The following is a 23,155-nucleotide window of genomic DNA, read 5'->3' as shown; positions in this document are numbered from 1 at the left end:
ATCTGAACTTGACAGGTTGATACGGACTTGTTGTTCATTTCCCTATTGTAGACCTTTTGTGAAATGTGACCAAATCAGTTTGTAATAGATTTCATAAAAGGTCTACAATAGGGAAATGAACAACAAGTCCGTATCAACCTGTCAAGTTCAGATGCGACAAGCACCTAGTTTTGGTAGAGCGAGTCACATATAGCCATCTCATAACACAGAGATAACGTGATGAAGATTTTACAATCCGATTCGATTATAAACATTGATAATTCGGGTGTCTTTGAGGTAGTAATAGACTTGTTCAAAGTCAATTAGCAAGTGGTTGGTGGTTACATGTACCCCCTTGGTCAGGCTGCTCACTTCTCACCAGTTAATAGGAGACTTCGTCGACTTCAGCACTAAACGCAAGACTTACCAATATGGCGTGCCAATGAAAGACTTTCTTTTGCACATTGTCGCTGTAATTTGGGCTGAAACTCCAAAATCAGCTGAAAAGGAGAAAGAATGTGGTTTTAATCTGAACATGTTTTGAATGGTGAACAGTAAATGAGCCAATTTTGTCCATTACCACTCAAGCTTAGACAAGCTTCATTTACTGATTTTATTCATTAGAAGTTGACACACATGCATCACCAATTCTATCATGTTTGTGTAACAGTGTAAGGACACACAGGATATATGTTTATATTGATTCTTATTGAATTACTATATCAAATAACATATGTCAATACTGACCTAGTTTTACACCTCCATCTTCTGTGAGTAGAATATTTGCTCCCTGAAACCGACAACAAAAAGCAAGAGTTTTAAATCAACAAACAAAGACTACTACTATGTGATGCTAACAACCTACGCAGACCTAAAAAAAAAACACTCTAAACTCCAAGACTGTATCCAATTTATGCTGCTCACATCCTACATCTAACGAGATAGCAAGTCAAAGTATTCAATCATTTGACAGTACACTCGAAGGTGTTCAATCAGCCGTTACTTTGAAACATTCAATCACACTTATGCCGCTGATTGATAGAGAGGTAGTCGATATTTGGGATGCAATAAACAAAACAGCGACAGATGAGGAAGAAATCGCATGTCACTCTGTCTTCGGAACATTCTGTTTTTTGACCAATGATTGCTTTTGAGGGAGAGGAAGTCAATGTTTTGGATGCAATAAACCAATAAATGACAGGCGACAAATGTCTTCGATATCTTCTGTCAAGTTGATGCCCCTGAATTGCTGATATGGCAGATGCTCTGATTTCTTAATCTGCACTTGGCACTATCAGTGTTTGTCGCAGGCTCTGTCTGGTCTGAATTGATTGATCATCAAGCAGTACACAAACTGATGGTATACGTACACATATGTACACACAGTGCTTTCAGGTATGCAACTCAATTAGAGTAGATTCCCAATATTCAAATTATAGAGAGTTCATAACATAGGTGAACGATATTCCACATATTTCGAGAATGAAATTGAAATCAAATATTCATGCGGAAACAGGAACTAACAACAGACCCAACGACCCGACCTCATTACACAAACTTTTATGCATTGATTGAGTTTGTATAGGGTAAAGTTAGGTCTACATCAGGACTAGAACTTCAGTAAAGGAAGCCGCCCACACATGAGGAAATCAATGACCATACAGAAGTGACTCCACTGATGTTGGTATCGAAGCAACATTGAGACATAACAGTGCTGTTTTAAACAATCAGGCAATGAGTCAGCCTGCACTGCCAAATGAATCAGCGTGCACAGTCAACATGGGACTGAAGAATGGTTTTGACCACCGCCTTCTTATTGACATCAATGAAATCAGAGCAAAAGAGGTGAACATCGAAATAGAATGATATAGATTTCACAGCCCCGTCATCGTTATTTACTCAGACCAATATTTTCTGATATAAAAGACCATTCCAAATCATCAATCAAATAAGAAAATGACAGTCAATTCCTAACAAGTTGCTAGTGAACTTATAGAATGATATGAAGAATCACCCAATGGGGTAAAATTAGTTTGGTAACCAACTCAGTGGTATGAAAAGTAAAGTAGAAGAGAGTACAGATTGAATTAGGGTAATGAGAACTCGATGAATTGCCACAAATGTACGCGTCGGCAATATCAGCAATAATATTGAGAGATATTACGGAATCAATTGACTTTAATGGACAGACTCCAAGTACATTTGTTATATGTGTATGAGCCAACCTCTCTTGGAGGTATGGAGAACACGGTATGTGTTCACGCTGCCTATGATAGTCAAGTGTTGGACCCAGCTGCCTTCGAGCATGTCAAGCCCTAGATATACTAACACAGTTGGTTGATAGATTCATATTTTCACTTCATCATTCACATTTTCGACCGGATCAAACTCAAACTGGCACTATGTCATGCACTGATCCATCAGGTTAAATCACAAATGGATGATTGTCTGAGATAAGTAAATTTACAGAAATTAACAAGAGCCAGCCTATACCAGATACCAATACAATGCTACAATGCAAAGCTAACCGAGTAAACTGAACCATATTGTCCTTAATGTGTTATGCCCGTGGCAATGAGTGGGACATTACCATCCATTAGCAGCGGCCGACATGACAGAGTGCATTCTCCATGACACCTTCAACATGTTCAAGGGCATTCACAGCGCCTGAGTCATTGCTAGCAATAGCAGTGACGTGAGCATTGGTGGAGGAATGTGCATTCAATGGGGAGACTGATTAGCCATTTGCCAGCCTGGGGTGGCCATTAAAATTTTCCCTAATCGAATCACTTTTGGCTGTGGGCAGGTCACTTTACGTCAACTGTTCAAACCTTGATCGTGATAGGATCTAGGAACAGTTTTAGCAGCTGGGCAATAGAGTATCTGGCTCGGAAATCATGATCAAAACAGATAAGCCAATAGATGCTGATGGTGTTTTAACATGAGTTTGCAAGTCCTCACCATGACCAAGAAAAACAAACAAGCCATACACTGTAAAGACAATAGACTGTAACATCCCAAAATAAATACCACCAGTGCATCATACTTTTGAAATCATCTAATTAGAAGATCGTTAATGAAACACGAGGGATGTATGTAGACAGAAGATCGAGAACATCTCGCTAATTGCTTTACAGGCGGTAATGACCCATTATATGAGTGGTCGAGGTCAAATTTCCTCAGCAGTATGGGGACCACTGTTTGCTTTTGTACTAACCTTGATATCCCGATGCATTTTCCCTTTACTGTGTAAGTAGGCAAGGCCCTTTAGTGTTTCCCTGCAGACAAAGGCAATTTGTAGCTCCTGGAGAGGACCAGTCACTGCAACAAAATACATCATATTAGGAGAGGTTCTTCCAGGGTTTCCACATGTACATGTACATGTACAAGTCAAAGGGAATGACTTGTGCTTTAATCATATTAGGGGTAGTTCTCAGTCAGAGGGCATCTAGAACAGGTACAAGTCAAAGGGAATGACTTGTGCTTTAATCATATTAGGGGTGGTAGTTCTCAGTCAGAGGGCATCTAGAACAGGTACAAGTCAAAGGGAATGACTTGTGCTTTAATCATATTAGGAGTAGTTCTCAGTCAGAGGGCATCTAGAACAGGTACAAGTCAAAGGGAATGACTTGTGCTTTAATCATATTAGGGGTAGTTCTCAGTCAGAGGGCATCTAGAACAGGTACAAGTCAAAGGGAATGACTTGTGCTTTAATCATATTAGGGGTGGTAGTTCTCAGTCAGAGGGCATCTAGAACAGGTACAAGTCAAAGGGAATGACTTGTGCTTTAATCATATTAGGGGTGGTAGTTCTCAGTCAGAGGGCATCTAGAACAGGTACAAGTCAAAGGGAATGACTTGTGCTTCAATCATATTAGGAGTAGTTCTCAGTCAGAGGGCATCTAGAACAGGTACAAGTCAAAGGGAATGACTTGTGCTTTAATCATATTAGGGGTGGTAGTTCTCAGTCAGAGGGCATCTAGAACAGGTACAAGTCAAAGGGAATGACTTGTGCTTCAATCATATTAGGAGTAGTTCTCAGTCAGAGGGCATCTAGAACAGGTACAAGTCAAAGGAAATAACTTTTGCTTTAATCATATTAGGGGTGGTAGTTCTCAGAGGGCATCTAGAACAGGTACAAGTCAAAGTGAATGAAAGCCTGGACAGAAATCCATTAACTTTATCAAGTGAAAATGTCTTGTATTTCAATCACTGGCTCGTAATGTACCTCAAGAGATTCCGATAACATGTACAAAATTGACAGGCAAATAGACTATAATGACAAAGCCTTGCCCGAGGGTGAGCACAGCCAGGCAACGTCACCCTAGCTTCCAAGTACAGCAAGTCAAAATCAATATTGCCAACTTCTGCGTGGTGATAAAACGACTCGCTGAGATTGCTTTGTCGATTTGCTCATTCAAGGTGAACATTATTCTTCAGCTTTTTTATGTGTTGGGGGAAGTCTGTCTCACCCCTCATACAATCTGTTTCATGATTTCATAAGCCCGTCTGATTGCTTGCATTAATTGGCGCTTAACTGCACGAATTAATCATCATAAATCAACGCTTTGCTTTGAAAGCCACAGTACACAAAAGCAAATACTCATCAGGTGGTTGTCGATCAATGAATTTCTGATGCAAGTTATGAGGACAGGCTCCTCCGATACCATTATGACGCATCTTGGCGAGAAGGCCGAGCTATTTAGTCTGAGAACTGCAGCTGTATATCGGCTGTGCCAAACAATCACTCCTACTTTACATGTAGGTACAATGGAAGCTGCCTTAAGGTGACAGACACAACAAGCTGAGATGCCTAGTACTGTGGAACTTGTCTTCACAGACACCTCTGTCAGCAGGACACCCTCTAAACACTAGCTTTGGTCTGGAATTGGGTATTTCTATTCAATTGACCACTGTAATCAGGACCTCTGTCCCAAGGGTGTCGTTGAGGTTCTAGTATACTCTATACTCACAATGATATATATCTTGCATAGACCCTCCACCGCAGTACTCCATGGCAATCCATAGCTTATCCCTCCTGGAATATAACAATAGCATTCTATCATTGAAAAGGAACCAAACCGTAATAATTCAGAGAACTCAATTATGACCAATGTCATTGCCATTTCATGCTATAGTGTAAGCCGAAAGACGCCCGGTTACCAAGAGACAAGAAGGTTTCTAATCAATGGAGCATGTATGATGAAATATCTAATGGTTAGTTGCAGCAGCTTAGTAAGACGCATCGCTGAGAAAAAACATTCATTGCAAATCGGATACCGGCAAGCATCACACTGCTCAAGCTTGCCATCAACGCATAATAAATGTAGGTTGCTTTTTTCACATCCTCATTTATCAGTATTGGTATACTCCTGTAAACGTCAGATGTACATTTGGAAGTTATCAATATTTCAACTCATTTTTAGCAAATATCAATACGAAGGAGCTAGCACTAGCTGTGAGTTTCATAGCTATTGATTCATGTTGTTAGCGAACATTTTCTTGATATCCACAGTCAAGCACATTTGAATTCCTGTCAAATGTTTGCAAACAGCAGTTGACACTTCAATGGTGCTGGCGACAGACTGTGGCTGGAAGTGTTTCTGCATTCATCATTCATCATCAGAGTCACCAACAAAATGAAGCGACTGTCAGACTGTCGATTCAAGCAGCCCACGTTTTTTACCTGGCCATCTTCTGAGAGCAGGATGGTCACTGATCAGATCTCTCAATACCTTAGAAGTTAGAGCCTTGGCTCACAGACAAACCAATATTCTGATCAGACCTACTGCCATCAAATACCCTATTGTCAATCATCAGATCAGTAATCGAATTTCCCCTCCAGATTCCAACAGAATTTCTACCCGAACAGATCTGCTAAGAGGCTGTGGCACATGTGAGAAAAAATCAGCAGACTGCTGGTAGAGATTTGTTGATTGGGAAAGCTTGTTGCTTGGAGATATGATTCCAGTTGTAGTTTCGTATGCAGTCTGATTAGATTGCATGATGGCGACATGAATATTAATCCACTGAATGGACCATACCTTTCTCTCATGACCTGTCAAAGGAGCTGTTTATCACAAATCAACCCTTGACAAGTAATACCGTGATCCACGGAACATGACAATTCGGCATTCCACCAGATCTTTATATCTTACCTGAGGTAACTTCCAAAATACCGCACAATATTTGGGTTTTTACAATCCTTCATCATGAGGATTTCTTGCTGAATGATGGAGAAGTCATCCCCTGAAACATTCAATCAGTCCATTGTTTTACAAAAGACGACCAATTCTTCAAAAGCACGAGAAAAGTCTCATGTTTAAATGCACATTTGTGAGGGTTTTACATGTAGATCAGTGGCTATCACAAAGAATTTCTAGACCACATAATGTAGCCTGTCAGCTCAAGGACAACAGACCACATAATGTAGCCTGTCAGCTCAAGGACAACAGACCACATAATGTAGCCTGTCAGCTCAAGGACAACAGACCACATAATGTAGCCTGTCAACTGAAGGACAACAGACCACATAATGTAGCCCGTCAGCTCAAGGACAACAGACCACATAATGTAGCCTGTCAGCTCAAGGACAACGAAAGAACAAGGCCCCCGGGGCAAATCTCATCAAGAAATGCAATGTGACTGAATGCAAGCTTGAATCTGATCTCTTGAGAGTGAGAACTCACCTGGCTCTAACTTGATCACCTTGATGGCAGCAAGTTCACTCGTCGCCAGGTCACGTGCCTGAAACAAGAACATACGAGAATGGTTACTGATGGTGAAAATGAAAAGGGCTCTCGAGGAAGCGTGGCATGGTCAGGGGGAAGTGAAAGACTGACTGGTGTGTTGGAGAGGACTCCCCTCTTTTGGTGGTTTTGACTTTGAGACCAAAATCTGCTGAAAAATTGTTTAACAAATGCATTTGCAGATCACATCATACATGTAGGCAACTGAACTACGAAGCTCTTGCAGAGAATAAACCTTTCACACAGCTTAGAATGCAGAAATGACAGCAGCTTTCACTTAGAGATAAATGCAATATTTGATAACAGAATCTGACAGCCAGTATCTTTGATATCAAAGCACAAATGCATCTGAAATTCTTTGCTAATACAACAAGCAACGATCTAGAGATACATTCAACCCCAAGGATAGATCAAGCTATCGGGAAGGTTAGGTATCCATGTAGATGGTGCAAGATGGAAGAAACGATTTGAGTCAGGCACTAAGGAAACATAAAACATTCTTGAGGAAACAAACAGGCTTGGCAGTCTATGGAAGCTGCTCAGCTTCGACACTCAGGGTTGATGATGAAGTTTGCGGTATGCATCATCCTATGCATGCCAAGAAATGAGGAATTGACTAGCAAGCTCCATATGCTTAGCCTACTTGTTGCTAACCATGTACCGGTATGTACAACTACAATCATCATGTCTACATACACCGAGCTACAATGTATAGCATTAGTCAGATAAATTTCTCATTGATATTGATGTATGTATTCCTGGAAAACCAGCTGGCAATGATATTTAGAGTCCACAAATGGGGGCAGAATTTCAAAAGAGGACTCACAGGAAAACAAATAATAGTCTTTTTAACATTGATAACATCTTGCATGTCTTGAGAGGACTTGAATCAATAACATGGAATCCGGTCATGCAAGTAGCATCAAGTATCAGTCACTCACACTGTTTGTCTACAATATTGTGTGACATAGGAGATAACACGATTTCAATGGTAAAAGACTGTTAGTGTTAAAAACAGTTCACGAAGGTTTAAAAAACGCTGTGACATACACCTAAGGAACAACACACCAAACAAGTGCAGAAGTTCTACCCCTGTAAATGGAAAATAGGTACATTGTGGGATTCTCAAAACTGACTCAGTAACTGATAGCAATAAGACTGGAACAATTTATTGAGGAGTTTTATAAAGAAGATTTATAAAGAAGAGTGCTCCAGTCCATGAAAGCAACATACCCATTTCACCAGATCTCACTACATCGTGATGACTGCGATGATGATTCTGCGGCGTTGCCTTAGTGACTAAATGAACATGTCGTAAAGACACATCAGTCTTTGACTGTAGTTGTGCGCCATGATTGCGATCATGACTTACAATCAAACAGAACACCTACAATGTACACACGCCGAGTGATCGAGGTGTAAATTGGAAAGGGTTGCAATGTACAAAGTTCACTGACTGAGAGGAGGGCTAACATTAACAATTGCATACATCATTGTACAAATGGTCTGCGAGGCATCTTATTGATTCCCATATCAATCACTCATATCAATACAACATACATGTCAACAATGAATCCCAATCTGCCTTCCCAGACAGACAACTACAGACAGAAGATGGCAAATTAGGACCCAGCCAAAGCATTCCAAGGTCAATGACGTCCATATAGCAGAAGTGTGACTGTGCAAATGAACACAAAAAGTGTCCTTTTGAGCACGTTTTTGGATGGGAAGTGCATGATGAAGGACCCCGGTAATCCAAATAGTAGAACATTTCTTTGGGGAAAATTCAGTATGCGAAAAACTATGAATCTTGATGCTGTGTTGCTATAGCAAGCGTTTCTTTTTTTTCACAACAGGTCACTTTCTTCCTGGGACTTCGACTGAGCTAACAATTGTAATAGCAAGTCCTGCTTCTTCATTGCAATGAATCGCCTGATCAAAAGTGTAAACTAACCAAACCAAGGCTAAAGAAATACCTGTGAATTACAGCATTGCAGGTTGCTTTCCAGGTATGAAGCCAGAGAGCTAATGAAAACTGAACCAACCCAAAATAGACTGAACGCGTATATTATGGTTTGGAGTGAAAGCACACAGATGGGCTCAACAGATTCAACTGTACATATTATGTACACTTGCCTACATACAATTGAACTAGCCAACTCAGATACTCGTTTCATAATGCAGTCAATTTGGAGAAACATAGAGCTGGACATGGTAACCAGCATATGGACGGATGATAAGAACACAACACAATATATCATGCAATAATTGAGGAAAGAATTCTTCCACAGTTCACTGTATGGAAAACAACAGGATGAGGGTTGTTCTATTTTGATCTGAGAAGTGACTCAAGTGCATGCTGGCTAAGAGTGAGACGGCATAATCCGATATCCTTCTACTGTAGTTCTAGGGCCGAAAGGGTGATTTGCTATTTGTTGTATTATTATTGATATTACCCTCATCATGATCAAGAGAAAACCACTTTAGAACAATATGTATAAACATTCCAACAGTGAAACTTGATGATTACTGTATGTACATGGACATGGCGTGCCAAATTTTGAGCTGGCCTCCAAGATTCTTGAGTCCTTATTATAATCATTCACAGACCTGACCTGCTTAACCTTCCTAAGGCTTTTCTACGTGGCTGCAAGTTCTGTGTTACATTGCCACTAACGTCATCACATCAATTCCCATTAAAAATGGTGTATACCGCACAATCTTCTCAGGATGTGGCAATGTTACAGACTCAATAAATAAATCCATGATAAAATTCAATAATACGACAATTCAGTCCTGGAACGGTGAATATGCAGATGGTTGCGCACCAATTCAATTTTGGAATGGAGCAGTAGCAATTCAAACCAGTCATGACATATGCATGATTTACGTCATTTTCTGGTTCTGTTAGCTGATTGGTCAGTTATGCGCACACCGTACCATCGGCATCGGCATATATACGGGATCGACTGAAGTTCTTAAAGTATCCTAACACTAACACTAGGAACAAATTCAAGAAAATCCAAATCAAGGAAGAGGTAGAAAATAACTGAATGAAACGTGGTTGTGGAGTAATTATTCAAATCATGACTCAGGAAACCTTGAAACAGGTTAATGTTGCAACTTTGCTAATGCACCAGTCAGGTAGTGAGGTACACAAACCGTGAATGCATGCACACTACAGTGTAGTGTATGTTATACCAATACCTGAATACGGGAGCATGTATCAAAACAGTCTGTGCTCTGTCTGGTCTGAATGCATGATCGATTTTCATCAGGTTCAAAAACGTTATACACAGTACACCTGACCACGAAATCATCACAAATGGAGATAAAATGACCCTTAGATTAAGTGGCCAGTACTTCAGCATAATTATGTGTCTCGCTGGCTTGTATTCAGGAGATATTTGCAACCGGATTTGAGGAAGAAAATGACAAGCTGCCATTTTTTGACATCGGATTTACCTTGTAGACATCGCCATAGGTCCCACTTCCGACCCGTTGTATAAGCTCAAAATCATCCTGTGGGTTCCTTCTGGATATGTCTACAGATGAAGCAGCGTTCATACTCATTATTTCACGTATCAAACCTCATAATTAGTCCAATATTTGAGAAAAATCAGCTGAAATATCCGTATGAAATTTCGAAGAAATGTTTTCACAAAATTTTCTAGTCTACTTCCGGTCATGCGCGTTGTATTTCTAATTTGTAGTTATCCGAAATTTTCATAGATGGCGACACTTGATGGCAGAGGCGAAAAGCCACGCCCACACACGTGCTCGGCTGAGTCGTGATGAATCATTTGGTCCCACTCTCCTGACAAACTCAGACATTAATTTCACCCTGAACTACACGGATGGAGAAGAAATGAACTCCATCCAACAATTAAGCACTAATTGCCATAAAACAGATTTTTCAACAGTCTAAACGCTGGTCACTAATAGGCTGGGCCTATATTTTATGATATCATTTATCATAAAGACATACATGTACTATGACATTAAATATCAGACAGAATTACATTTCCACTCTAAGAAGCAGACTAATTGCATATATTGATGGACTATTTTTATTGCATTTACCTGCATTTTTATGCTGAAATAGAATGCGAACAAAATGTATGTGCGTCTTGGATATCAAAGGAGTTATCGAAAAATTCAATAAGTTATTATAAGATGTGAAAATGTCTTATTATGAGAATCGGCTTGTTTCTCATGAGTGGATAACATCAATAATATCCGTTTGCGAACAAGTTATTTCATTTCACTTACTTAGAGCACTAGTATGGATACATTCTAATTGCTATTTGTACAAGGGACGCGGTCTAGTTAGTTTGAAAATAAATGCAAGGCGCTTATGGTTCAGTGGTCAATCAAAGAGGGATGAGTTACTCTTACAGACAGTCATTAAATAGTTTTGATAAAGTTTGGTCGAACGGTACATCCCTGGCCACAAAATGGTAAGTAACTATTGTTTGAATTCAACCTTATTTCAACTGAAATTTGTCATCTTGTGACCTATAAATATGTCATTTCTCATTGTGGTGGTGATTCAAAGGATTTGTATGTGAAAACTAACTTTGAAATGATGATTGTGACATGTTTCGATTTGTTATGGAGTGGTTGTCGACTGGAATCAAACTGTAATTTCTTAACAACTTGGAAAAGTTCAGAATGGCCTCTGCTAAGGAGTCACTCTCGCTAGAAGAGGTAGGTTTCTTGAAGACATATTCCAGTTGTCGGCAAATCATCTTAGTGCTGATCCTATTTGTCTTGGGAATGTTTATCTGGAACGGCAATCTATACTATTATTAAGTTGTCCGACTGAGGACGGATAACTCTAGGAATTCCTCTCACAGTGTTTCAATGTTCGCCTCGATCGACTTCGAATCGTTCCATTTAATATCTCACCGGACAAATTGCTCAAAATGTATCGTGAACTTAAGCCATACCTTTATTGTCCTAAGAACGAAAAGACCAGGAGGATATAGATTGTGCCTCGATTTTCGATTGCCATCGTCAGTGTCGCGTAAGCCACTTAATTTGACTTTTTACTTTAATTTTTCAAGGCGGATCAGAAATTGCTGAACATCAGCGAAGAGCAGGTCCAAGGTATGTTGTCGTCAAAGTTCTCTACAGTCGTATATTGGAACGAACAGCACGATATCCCGTCTGATATTTTGCTGATGTCCTGTGCTGTTTTGTACACTGTCTCCTAAAGCAGTATTTTCTAGGACGGAAATGGAATTAGTTTGTCCTTAAAAATGAACTATCTTTCAGCCAAAAAGAGACTTGACCATCACTGTTCTATATAATGCAACTGAGAAGAGAGAAAAGGTAGAGTGTCGCTCTCTTTAGGACGTGGGTGTGCCATGATTCATGAACGACTTTCCACAATTTATGTCATTCGGAAGTTAGAAATTCATGAAACTTCCTTCTTATTGTCTTTCCTTTTGTTGTGCTTAGCGTCAACTTTTAAGGTAAGGTGCTGTTGTAGCCAGTTCTTTTTTAAACGCTGTATAGGGCAAATATTGTAGCTCTTTACCTAATGCGTTAAACTTTTCAGAGTTTAAGGAGGCGTTTATGCTCTTTGACAATGATAGCAGTGGTTCCATATCCACCAAGGAGTTGGGTACGGTGATGAGGTCACTGGGACAGAACCCCACTGAAGCTGAGCTACAGGACATGATCAACGAGGTGGACTCAGATGGTAAGTTAGCAACGGCGACGAAAGTTTGGGTTAAAACCCGGCGGTATCTTAATCATGGGGAGGGGAAATCTCAGCGTGTGAGACAAAGTCCCAAGAGAAGCTCTCATGACTGAGGTATGGACTCAAATGTGGCCCGGATTCGGATGTGGCTCGGAACCGTGACAGATTTCCACGGGATGGGGGTTGAATTCCGTTATGGTGTCTGGACAGGAAGGATGACAATCGAAACCTGATAATGACCCCCCCCCCGGGATTCCTCCTCCCCCATTAGGGAGATGGGCAGAGTTCTTTCATTTTGAAACATAATAAAAGCGGTTATGTCTCTTCAGGGAATGGTTGCATCGATTTCCCCGAGTTCTGCGCCATGATGGCTCGAAAGATGAAGGACTCAGACGAGGAGGAAGAGTTATTAGAGACGTTCCGAGTCTTTGACCGTGACGGAAACGGATACATCACTTGGACCGAGCTGGCGACTGTCCTCAAGAATCTCGGAGAGAATTGTAATGAGGAAGACGTGATAGATATGATCCGGCAAGCTGACGGGGACGGCGATGGTCAAGTTAATTACGTAGGTAAGAAGACATTCGGGGGCCATCAGGTATAATGCGACATTAATTGTCACCTAGGTGCGTGAGTACTTGAGTATTTATGGTCTTTTTGTCTGCTGCCTGAGCTAACACTCTTCGCTATATGCGTGTACATTTCTGTTGATAGTCGGTCGTTTGCAGCGGGCCAAGAACACCAGATTCGACCATTTTGGAGAAGCAGTTGAGACGTGGTTGTGGCACGACGACAGGAGCGAGATGAACACTTTCTAGTGCAAGGACAAAAATCAGCCACTCTGCGTTTCAGGCGCGCTTCGACTCTCGTGTCTTGCAATGATTGGAGACAGACGAGAAGCAATTAAGATATCGAGCGCCAGAAATACTTTGCCGCTGATATGCCTCTTCCTTTACATTTCAGATTTCCTGAAGATGATGTACCCCGATCGGGAGATAACTGACAGGGACAGGATGCTTTCCCAGCGACAGATCAATACACCTTTCCGGTGATCAGAAACAGTGGAGATATCATAACAATACTGTAAACTCTGTCACGAAACGTAGCTATCGTCAAAGTTGCAGCATCTGATCGTCAGGATCAGTGAAAACTATTAGACAATTTTACTGCTGTAAATTCGCTAACGAACCGTCACAACTTTAAGATGATGCATGGCAGCTAGAGCGCGGATATGCTGAGAATGTTGCTATAGCCATCGGTACTGTCCCCCGGCTCCTGGTCTGTTTTACAGCCTCACCACATTGTATGTTGGTTTTTTATCGCTGTGCCGAAATCCTTTCGATAAATAGTGAGGTTCAGATTATCATTTAATACGCGTAACGAATGGAACTCTTGTTTGCATTTGAAGCCGTTTCCACTTACAATCGCGATCCGGCAGGGCCATGAAGACTGTCTCCTAGTATGGTAGCAGTGCCACAAACAAATTAATGATATAATTTAAAAAAACTCTTTCTTAGAGCAGTCTTGGAAAGCCCGAACAAGGACATGTACCTCGATAGTGTTATTGTGATATCAGAAAAGCTCTTTTCTATTAGGTAACATGTGATCAAAATGAATCGTCAATACTCCATGGGTGATAATAACCAAATGTAAATAAATTTTAGATAAGGAAGAGATATTTGGTGGTGACTTGTCTTTTTATTTCGATGGTAGAAGTCTGGTCTACCAAGTACTGTAATCGAAACAGCATACCTGATAGAGGAGAGCAAGGACTACAATGGTGAGTTTTGTCTAGCTGTAATCGAAACAGCATACCTGATAGAGGAGGGGGGGGGGCAAGGACTACAATGGTGAGTTTTGTCTAGAACTAGCATCTCCTGAATGGTGGTGAGTGTGTGCAGTTGTTAGTGTTGGCTGTAGATAAATCTATGCAACATGTGAAGATCACATCCTGCCCGTGTCCGCTAGACTCCCGAGGCAGTCCTTTGTCATCTGAATCGGGGACGAGATTATGACAAGCGAGCCGTTCTATCAGCGATCCCAAAGAGCTTATCTTTGTAACTGGTGCAGTAATACAACAGGTTGCTGCACAGACAGGAGTTGTACTGCAATGTATTCGTGCAATAGGCCTATACGTAGAGATATCACTTGGCCTAGGCCAGAATGAAGAGTCCTATGTTCTCGGTCGATCAGTAATGTGGTTTACAATGAGTCGATCAAGATGTCATCATCACTCATTCGAACACCACTATGACACAGCATCGTTCACGCCTTCGACGACACAGTAAGCTAGTTGGTGTCAGAGTCCATCCACTTCGGACTAAACGTGTCCTTGCCAGCAATATCATTCGGCTTATCGGTCATCGGGTCGAAAATGTGGACTGTTTCCATCAATTTTACAGGCTGACCAATTGACGGAAGAACAGATTGCTGGTAAGGTATCCATCAGTTTCATTTGGCAGCCGATCTATTGAGATAAAGAGCCTCAGAATAACCTAGTTTTACAGCCTCAAAAGTTGTCCGTTAAAACAATTCCAAATGAACAGGGTCGGGTTCTTCAAGACCAATAACGATAAGGCACAAGGTTTAAGAAAACGCAGCAGTAAGAAGACAACTGGACGATAGCGGATCAGTTTGTCTTTTAGAAGGTACTGTGATACACCTATCAGAGGACAGCAGGATTCGCGAACCTGACGAACGACAGTGGTTGCGAAAACTGTCTCATAGAAACATGTATGGTTTCCTTCTCTTTTAGAATTCCGGGAAGCTTTTTTCCTGTTTGATAAAGATGCGGACGGGATGATCAGCACCTCTGAGTTGGGGACGATCATGAGAGCCCTAGGAATGTCACCTTCACAACAAGAAGTCGGCGAAATGATCAATGAAATAGACACTGATGGTAGGTATTGTAACGAAAAGGATGATTGGTTGTGGTAACGCCTTGACTTGTCTCGATAAGTTGAGATACAAGCTGGGTTTTTTTTGATGAAGGACAGTACGGTCCATGCTCTTTTTGTCACACTAAATCGGAAACTGCAGGTTTACATTGTAACCTCATATTTGCATCCAGGGAATGGAACGATTGATTTCGCCGAGTTCCTGACGGTAATGGCCCGCCAGATGGTGGATCCACAGAACCAGGAGGTCCTCCGCGAGGCGTTCAAGGTGTTTGACAAGGACCAGAACGGGTTCATCAGCGTGGCAGAGCTGAGGCACGTCATGACTAACCTGGGAGAGAAACTCACCGTGGAAGAGGTGGAGGAGATGGTACGGGAGGCGGACATTGATGGAGATGGGACCATCGATTATGAAGGTACTGCTACTGTAATAGTCAAGTCAGTGACACCGCCCCTGTACTGCCCCTGATGAAATTGCCAACCAGGTGTTAGACTCCCATGCAGTCCATGTCGTTATCCTGATCGTCGGGCGACAGGAGGAAGCCGATTCACTGCGTCCAGAGTGTAGCTAGGTGTTGACTCTTAGTCTTGCTATCCTATCTGTAATGCCAGGCGCCTTGTGAGAAGGCAGTTTGCTGTATTGAACTGTAAACTTTTGTTCGCGGGTAACCTAGCTTTACATCTTTGCCGATAGCCTTTAATTACTGCAAATGATCTTGAATTAAAGCGAATACAAATTTCAGAATTTATATTTCAGAGTTTGTCCGCATGGTTTGCAGCGAGTAGAAAAATAAGGTGGATTGTTAACGTGAATATGAGCGTTCCGCAGATGGATGTGATGGAGCCGTCTAAAACTAGATTTACAGCCCGCCAACAAGTGCGCCTGATAGTGCAACCGTTTTCCTCAAATCACCATGTCACAACCTAGACAGCTCATGTTTGGCGAGGACAAAGATGGTATGAAGCTTTCGCTATTGGAGAAAGACCGGGGAGACATGACACTGTACATATATTCGACTGTGTGTATGTAGCTAGTCATTGTAGGTTATTATTTGAATGGCGATTAAAATATGATATTGTGCACGAAATGCTTTGTTGAGCTGTATTGCATTTCTCATCGAACGATCCTGGTATGTTCCAATCCGACAAATAGGGCTGGACACTTTTTCCAGGGGGACATTTTCTACTTCCACACTGGGGTGAGTGTGCATGAATGAATAAACAAGAAAAGGAAAAAAAAGAAAAGGAAAGGAAAGGAAAACTGTAACCATCGGGCGTCGAACCAGTGACCACCCGTTCGAGAGTCAAGCCCTCTAACCGCTGAGCCGTCAAGACTTTCATGGGCGGTCGAGATTTGCTTTCCCTTTCAACTCGTCGCCAGTCCGTCTGTGACTAGGTCGCGCAGGTGTCAGGGTACATTCACCATGGTGAGCATGGTAAACTCTGATTCCACCATGGTGAACGCTGAATTCACCATGGTCAGCATGGTAACATCCAATTTTACCATGTTGAATCTGAGATCTTTTTCGTAAGGGAGCTGAGATTCCAGTCGCAGTTTTGGGTGTTGAACCATCCTCCAGAGTGCTCGAATGCCTGGCACCATCAATGTATACTTGAGTTTGTAAAGTTACGGGTTTTCTTTAAGACAATAATGATTGTGATGATATTGTTAATGATAACAATTCAAACAAGGGCGGAGTAAGGAGCTGCGACCTGAGATAAACTGGCCCTATGGGAGTAGAAGCCCATATACATACTCATGCGGAGCGGTTGTGATTTTTGAACATCTACATGCCCGGTTTTCCCGATAGTGATACCGAAAGTCCTATGGCGTCATGCAGAGCCGTTTGATGAGATGATGCATTCCTGACATTTCAAAGCACGAATAGTAGTTACAACTTATCGAGACTACGGGACGGGCCCTCCTGATCATGTTAAGACTTACTACAGTAGGCTATGCTGCAACCGATGCAATTTCGGTTGTGAAATAGACCTGAAGAAAGACCAGGTTCACACCGATTGGGTCTGTTGCCAATGCCAATGCCAACGCGCCCGAATTTAGCTAGCCCGAGGGTCATTCTTATTTGGTGCCAATACCAAGTGCATCTGATCGGTTTTTAACCAACCAAAATGGCGGATCTTGCAAATAAAAATTTGTATGCAACTTTAGAAGTCTCCGAGGATGCAACTGAAAAAGAGGTTGTGTATTTGATTGCTGCAGTTGTTAATCATATTTCACGTAGATTTTCCACAGCCCGTGATCAAACTGATGAACGTCGCCATTTCTCGTCTGGAGAGGAAGGGTGTCCGACATTAGGAACGTTACCTTATGTTAAGTACTGCAGGCCTACATGAATCCTATTATCGGATAGATGGCCTCTTACTGATGATACTGATTTCGAGTGATCTTTGACTTTGATGATCGTAGTGATAGACGTGATATTTTTATCATTAGCATCGGCTGATTTTACTTTCGGCCTTTCTTTGTTGTATCTTAGACCACTGCTCCACTGACACTAGTGACAGCAACCATGACATGTCAACACCAGCACCCCGCTATAGGCTGGTGGGTGTAGGACCAGGGCCAGGGCGCCAACACTCAAGTGTTGTGACTGTCTTTCTATATAAACTTGCATGATCATCATCAACTCTACAACAGAACATTTCCTGTGCCAAAAGTCTGATGGCCATTTCATTTTGTTCTTGAGTTCATAGATCTATTGCCTATTGGTTGTCAGCCTTGTCTTTTACTTGTGTTATGTTTTACTTTCAGATTGTGAAGGCTTATAGGAAAAAAGCTCTGAAATGCCATCCAGACAAGAATCCAGATAACCCTAAAGCCGGTGAGTGCAGGCCTTGAATGAACCCGTTAGAGAAGGTCGTTTTCAATGGAGAAACCTACTTCTTGAAATTCCAATTGGCTTTTTCAAAAAGAGTGTAGAATCATCCCAATTGATATTACTGGGCAACAAGATATAATTCTTGGCATTGTAATCATCTGTGATTGTTTCAGAGTTAGAAACTGGTTTGGTTTCTTTTTCAGCTGACCTGTTCCATGAGTTGTCCAAGGCTCTTGAAGTTCTCACAGATGCAGCTGCAAAGGTGAGGCCCTTAAGATTCATACTCATTTGTGCATCAGCCTTCAAAATGTTGGTCATACATCATCATGAACTTTATCCTCTTCTTCAACAGTATTGTAGTCCATAGATGTAGCTTCATGATCCTGCATCTTGAAGTTTCAGATCAATGTGAATTCTTGATGGGTTGAGATGTGATCCCAAGGACTCATGCAGCAGGCAGGGGGCAAATGACTTAGCCCTACCAATTTGTGTTGGTAGACTTTTTAACTCCTCATTCTCTGATGATTTATAAACAATTACCTTGACTTGTTTGTGCAGGCGGCTTATGACAAGATTCGTGCTGCCCAGAAAAAGGCTGCAGAGAGAACTAGAGCTTTAGATTCTAAGAGAAGGAGGTTAAAAGAAGGTAATTCCAATGTTGTGATTGTTACCCCTAGCTGGCAGTAACTCCGAGTACGGTGGTGAACGAAATAGAGACGATATTATATATGAAGTTGCTGTTATTCCTTGACCGGTCTATATGGCACTGCCGAACACTGGGCGTCAGCCTCATTATACACAAAGAGATACAAAGAGTTACATAACACCAGGTCGTAACATTCAAGATTCCCCACATAGGCCTATACAGAAATACTCTGGACTGGCCAGAGACTAAACATATTATATAAATATAACACCCCAGGTAAAGATAACAACTTTACTACGGATTACATGATGAAACATTCAGGATTGGAAGTCAAGAAAACACAAATCATCAAATTTATAGAGGCACAATTTAGTCCCACTTTTGACAACAAAAAATATGTACTGATGTTCAAATCCTGCGGCTTCCTCGCATGAGCACTGAGGTCTTGCATGTAGCTCTCCATCAAGCTTTGCTATGTCACCCATCAAATGGTTTATGAACCTGGTTCATTTGACGTCCGTGACTATAATTCATGTCATACATGTCATAAGTTCAATATGCTTCATTTTCTTACAGACCTAGAAGCAAAAGAGAGTGCTTCACAGTCTGGCCAGCAGGTCAGAACAGTCCCTGATAAAACAGCTGCAGAAAGGTTACAAGCAGAGGTAGAATGAACTGATTCACTTTGTTGATTTGTTCCTGGTGTTAACCCACAGACACTCATGTATATGCAGAATCTTGAGGCATTCCCTGCACATTATTCTAGTTCAGATTTCCTGGTAATGTTTTTGTTGCCTCAAACAAATTCAAGTCATTGCCACATGAGGATCAATATGATGTGGCTTCAGGAGTGACATAAACCCTTTTGAAGGATATCCACAGTGGCATTCACCTCTCTGCTTCTCAAATGATGATTTTTAAAAGAGATACTTGTTACTTCCAGATTGAGCGCTTACAGAAAGAGGGATCGAGAATTCTCGAACAAGAACAGGAGTATATGAAAGAGGAGCTCAAGAGGAAGGACGAATCGACAATTGAACTTGAAGGTATTCTTCATGAATAGGTTCAAATTTGGACTGACAGACAATTCCCTCAACATTTGTCCGCTTTGACTTATGAAAAGCAAAGATGCATTTGTTTGATCTCTGTTTTCAGAAGACGGTGATGAAGATGTTACTCCAAAACTTAGGGTAAGCTCTGTTCATATTCTATGAGAAATTGACCTTGAACCAAATGTGGACTTTCTTGGGCAGTGCAGTCCAACTTTGCAAACATTTCACATTATCCCTCAGCTGCTATGATGTGTCTGATCATATTTCAGGTGAAATGGAAATGTAGGAAGGATGATCCAACAAATGGCGGCTATTCCCATGACTTTCTGCGCAAGGCATTTTCAAAGGTTTGTAATATTTTGGATGGTGTATTCGCTCATCTGATTCCAGATCTGACTGCTGTGCTCTCCAGCGAAATAACAATACGGTAAGTTACGGTTCATTACTTAATTGGTCTATCTCTGGCTTGTCACCAGCTTCTAGGCTATCTCCTTGTGATATTCAGTGAAAGAAAGGAGTGGAAATCCAAGTCCAAAGTGTCTCAAATCTTTACCTGGAACTTTTAGGTTTACTATATGATTTGTTTTATACATTGCAATATACCTCATACGTGTACATTGTACAATTACAATGATGTAGTATGCATAATTTTGTATTCAACTGCCTTTTATTGATCACTCCAGTATTGATCCCATGATTATCACTAGTATGAGTGTCATGCTCTCGTGTTTCAGTATGGTAAAGTGACCAATCTACTTGTCTCAAGTAAGAAGAATGGAAGTGCCCTTGTCGAATTTGCATCATCTGCATGCGCTGTAAGTTACAATCGATTTTGTTTTCCCATCATCATCGTCATTCAGGCACGATATCCCCTCTGAGAGTTAGCCCCGCAGTAACCATCTCCTGGAAGCACCCGTTAGTGAACCGAGAATAGCTTACCAGCAAGCCAGTTCTCAACTTTAATTCGTTTTTTAGTCATGTTGGTGGAGTGAAGAATACTTCATTCTCTTAGTAATTTTCAAAAAATAGTTTTCTTTTTCTTTCAGCAATCTGCATACCTACATGAGGTTGGCCTCCCAAACAATCCAGTGACAATCATATTTCTACAAGGACAGCCAACTCAAAAGACACCAGCCAAACGAAGGAATGAGAGTCCAACTCATCTGGTTGGTACACTTGTCTTATTTGTATTCTCCTGAGTCAAATTATCATTAAGAGTTCATTCAATTTTACACATGATGATACCTTGTGGACTCTTGTGATTCTTTTTCTGAGTGTTAATCTGTTTTTTCCAGCCTGGTGCATCTAGTGGAGTTGATGATTTTGAACAGGCTGTATTGATGAGAATGAGGCAGGCCCAGCAAGCTAGAGAAAAAGATGGAATCCAGGTAAATAAGGGGGTTACATTCGTAACTTCAGGCATGGTAGTCAAAATAACTCAATAATGTCATGTTGTTTGTCTTTGCTGTCTCACTAATTTCTCCCTTCCTCTGTGCTCACCCTTTAGCAGTAATGTGTTCGACTGAGGTGTCATACAGGCCTTGTGATTCCGTCTCCAGTCATATCCCTCGATCTTGTTTGGGTTTTTAATCAGTGTCAAGCATTCTCACCTTATCTGCATACGGAAAGAGAAAGTCTGTTTGTTTTGGTTATTTTACTCAACACGTTGTAGTTTCGTTTGTACATGTGACATATTTCCATTCTCCAGGAACCCTCCCGAACCCATTTGCCCTGTGAACCTGAGGACTTTGAGGCATCGGTATTGAAAAGACTACATCAGGCTCAACAAACGAGTACAGCCAGTCAAAGTGCAGGACTTCTTATCCATCCTCCAAAACCAGCTCAAGTATGTATACGTCCATCCTTTGGAAATGGTCAATAAATCTTGTTTTTACGGGTGATCAACTGAAAATAATCCTTGTTTGCAGTCCTTTGCCAGTGATGTAGTTCTGTATATAAAAGACTTCAGCAAGTTTTCAAAACTTTGTTGGAAGGAGCAATCCTGTTTAGAGTAACAGTCACAAGCCAATACTTGTAGCCTGCCTTGGAATACTAAATATTGCATGGACAAAAAGGTTCACCTGCTTAACTTTTACTCAAAATCCTCAATTTCTTGCACTTTACTTTTCAGAAACCTATAAAGCCACCTACAGCTGTTGAGTTTCGAGATTTTGAGAGTGTGGCCGACATGCAGGCAAGAAGGGCAGCAGAGAGAAAACGGTTAATTGAACAAATACAATCTGAGGATGATTGACATGTGTCTGTTAAAGACAGGAATTTCTTTCAATCAAGGACACCATATTGAAGTTCCAGATGGAGATTTTTCGTTATGGTGCATCACTGGCAGTGTGTTAGTTTCATCAGTGATGGTTTACTCACTTGGAAAGATACATTACAATATCAGTGAACTTATCCCAGTGGTCTGGTTGTGACTTTGTCTTCATGAAACCAATTTGAGGTGAAATTTCCAATCGGACGCTACGGAATCTCTCCCATTGCATCAGGTCACAATAGGGTCATCCTTTCCAGGAACAGGAGGTAGAAGTTACATTTGAACAGCCCACAGAAATGTAGAATGAGCAGTATTTGCATGATGGGATGAATTAAAGAATAAAAATTTGAAACACGTCTTTCTGGTTTTGTTCCTCGGACAGATTTGTCTAATCATCACTGAAGTGATTGTTTGAGATTGCTGACGTTGTCACAACATTATTTGTGAGAGACCTGCAGTAAGAATGCAAATAGCATTCAGAGTCTTGGAATCTGGTCGATCACAGAAGAATTGTACTTGAACTTGACGCCTCGGAAGATATGCCTTGCCAAAGAAGACGCCAGGTTAGGTGCTTATTGAAACTACTTAGGTTCATCCAGCATATTAGAGGAGCCATGTTGTCGGCCCTCTATGGGAGATGAAGTCTCGTGTTATTCTGACCCTGTTTCAAATTGCCATGGCTGATGTGATTGTCGGGCCCTTGTGTCTAGCATCAAGGTGGTTTTTTTAATTCGCTTGCTTTAACCTTCCACTACGTTTTCCTCACAACATCACTGGTTTGAACGCTACCACGGTGGGCATTACATACATTGCTGAGTGTCACTGTCCCGCCTAATACTGAGTCTTCAGTGCCTAGTTACTTCGCCGGCAGGACTGGGTCCATCCTGAGGATATCAGTGGTTAATATAGGTTCTCCGGCCATGCCAAAGCCAGAAAGCGAACATTAACCCTTGATTTCCTCAGGACGGACTGGGCACAAACCATGTCAATAAAGACAAACTGATTGCCGAT

General features: G+C 41.3%; 3 protein-coding genes across 13 annotated transcripts in view; 2 read left to right on the top strand and 1 right to left on the bottom strand.

Annotated features, from left to right (window-relative positions):
- The window catches only part of LOC135484509 (mitogen-activated protein kinase kinase kinase kinase 5-like), a 35,327-nt gene extending 24,935 nt beyond the window's left edge, over positions 1 to 10,392 (bottom strand). For all 11 annotated transcript variants that reach the window (XM_064766057.1, XM_064766056.1, XM_064766060.1 and 8 more), the window contains exons 1-7: positions 10,193 to 10,392; positions 6,668 to 6,725; positions 6,137 to 6,227; positions 4,952 to 5,016; positions 3,197 to 3,300; positions 727 to 769; positions 407 to 479 (exon numbers count right to left, since the gene is read on the bottom strand). In XM_064766057.1, the coding sequence (XP_064622127.1) occupies positions 407 to 479; positions 727 to 769; positions 3,197 to 3,300; positions 4,952 to 5,016; positions 6,137 to 6,227; positions 6,668 to 6,725; positions 10,193 to 10,300 (542 nt within the window). In that variant the 5' untranslated portion in view covers positions 10,301 to 10,392. The remainder of the gene's footprint in view (positions 1 to 406; positions 480 to 726; positions 770 to 3,196; positions 3,301 to 4,951; positions 5,017 to 6,136; positions 6,228 to 6,667; positions 6,726 to 10,192) is intronic.
- Positions 10,393 to 11,302: 910 nt separating this feature from the next.
- On the top strand, positions 11,303 to 16,120 carry LOC135484884 (uncharacterized). The gene is made up of 10 exons (XM_064766581.1): positions 11,303 to 11,437; positions 11,797 to 11,839; positions 12,294 to 12,437; positions 12,767 to 13,009; positions 13,401 to 13,485; positions 14,248 to 14,287; positions 14,840 to 14,870; positions 15,193 to 15,336; positions 15,508 to 15,750; positions 16,092 to 16,120. Exons 1-10 carry the CDS (start codon positions 11,402 to 11,404, stop codon positions 16,118 to 16,120), a joined length of 1,038 nt encoding a protein of 345 aa, XP_064622651.1. The 5' UTR covers positions 11,303 to 11,401.
- A 1,335-nt stretch (positions 16,121 to 17,455) lies between these two features.
- Positions 17,456 to 22,496, top strand: LOC135484510 (dnaJ homolog subfamily C member 17-like). Its single transcript, XM_064766068.1, has 13 exons — positions 17,456 to 17,533; positions 18,108 to 18,177; positions 18,378 to 18,436; positions 18,733 to 18,820; positions 19,397 to 19,485; positions 19,764 to 19,866; positions 19,976 to 20,010; positions 20,142 to 20,219; positions 20,607 to 20,687; positions 20,919 to 21,038; positions 21,168 to 21,260; positions 21,581 to 21,718; positions 22,004 to 22,496. The coding sequence occupies exons 1-13, from the start codon at positions 17,465 to 17,467 to the stop codon at positions 22,124 to 22,126; spliced, it is 1,146 nt and encodes a 381-aa protein (XP_064622138.1). The 5' UTR covers positions 17,456 to 17,464; the 3' UTR covers positions 22,127 to 22,496.
- The last annotated feature ends 659 nt before the right edge of the window (positions 22,497 to 23,155 follow it).

This window comes from Lineus longissimus, chromosome 3 (assembly GCF_910592395.1).
Source record: "Lineus longissimus chromosome 3, tnLinLong1.2, whole genome shotgun sequence".
In the NCBI taxonomy this organism is placed as follows: Eukaryota; Metazoa; Nemertea; class Pilidiophora; order Heteronemertea; family Lineidae; genus Lineus; species Lineus longissimus.
This window is presented reverse-complemented; position numbering and strand designations above follow the sequence as displayed.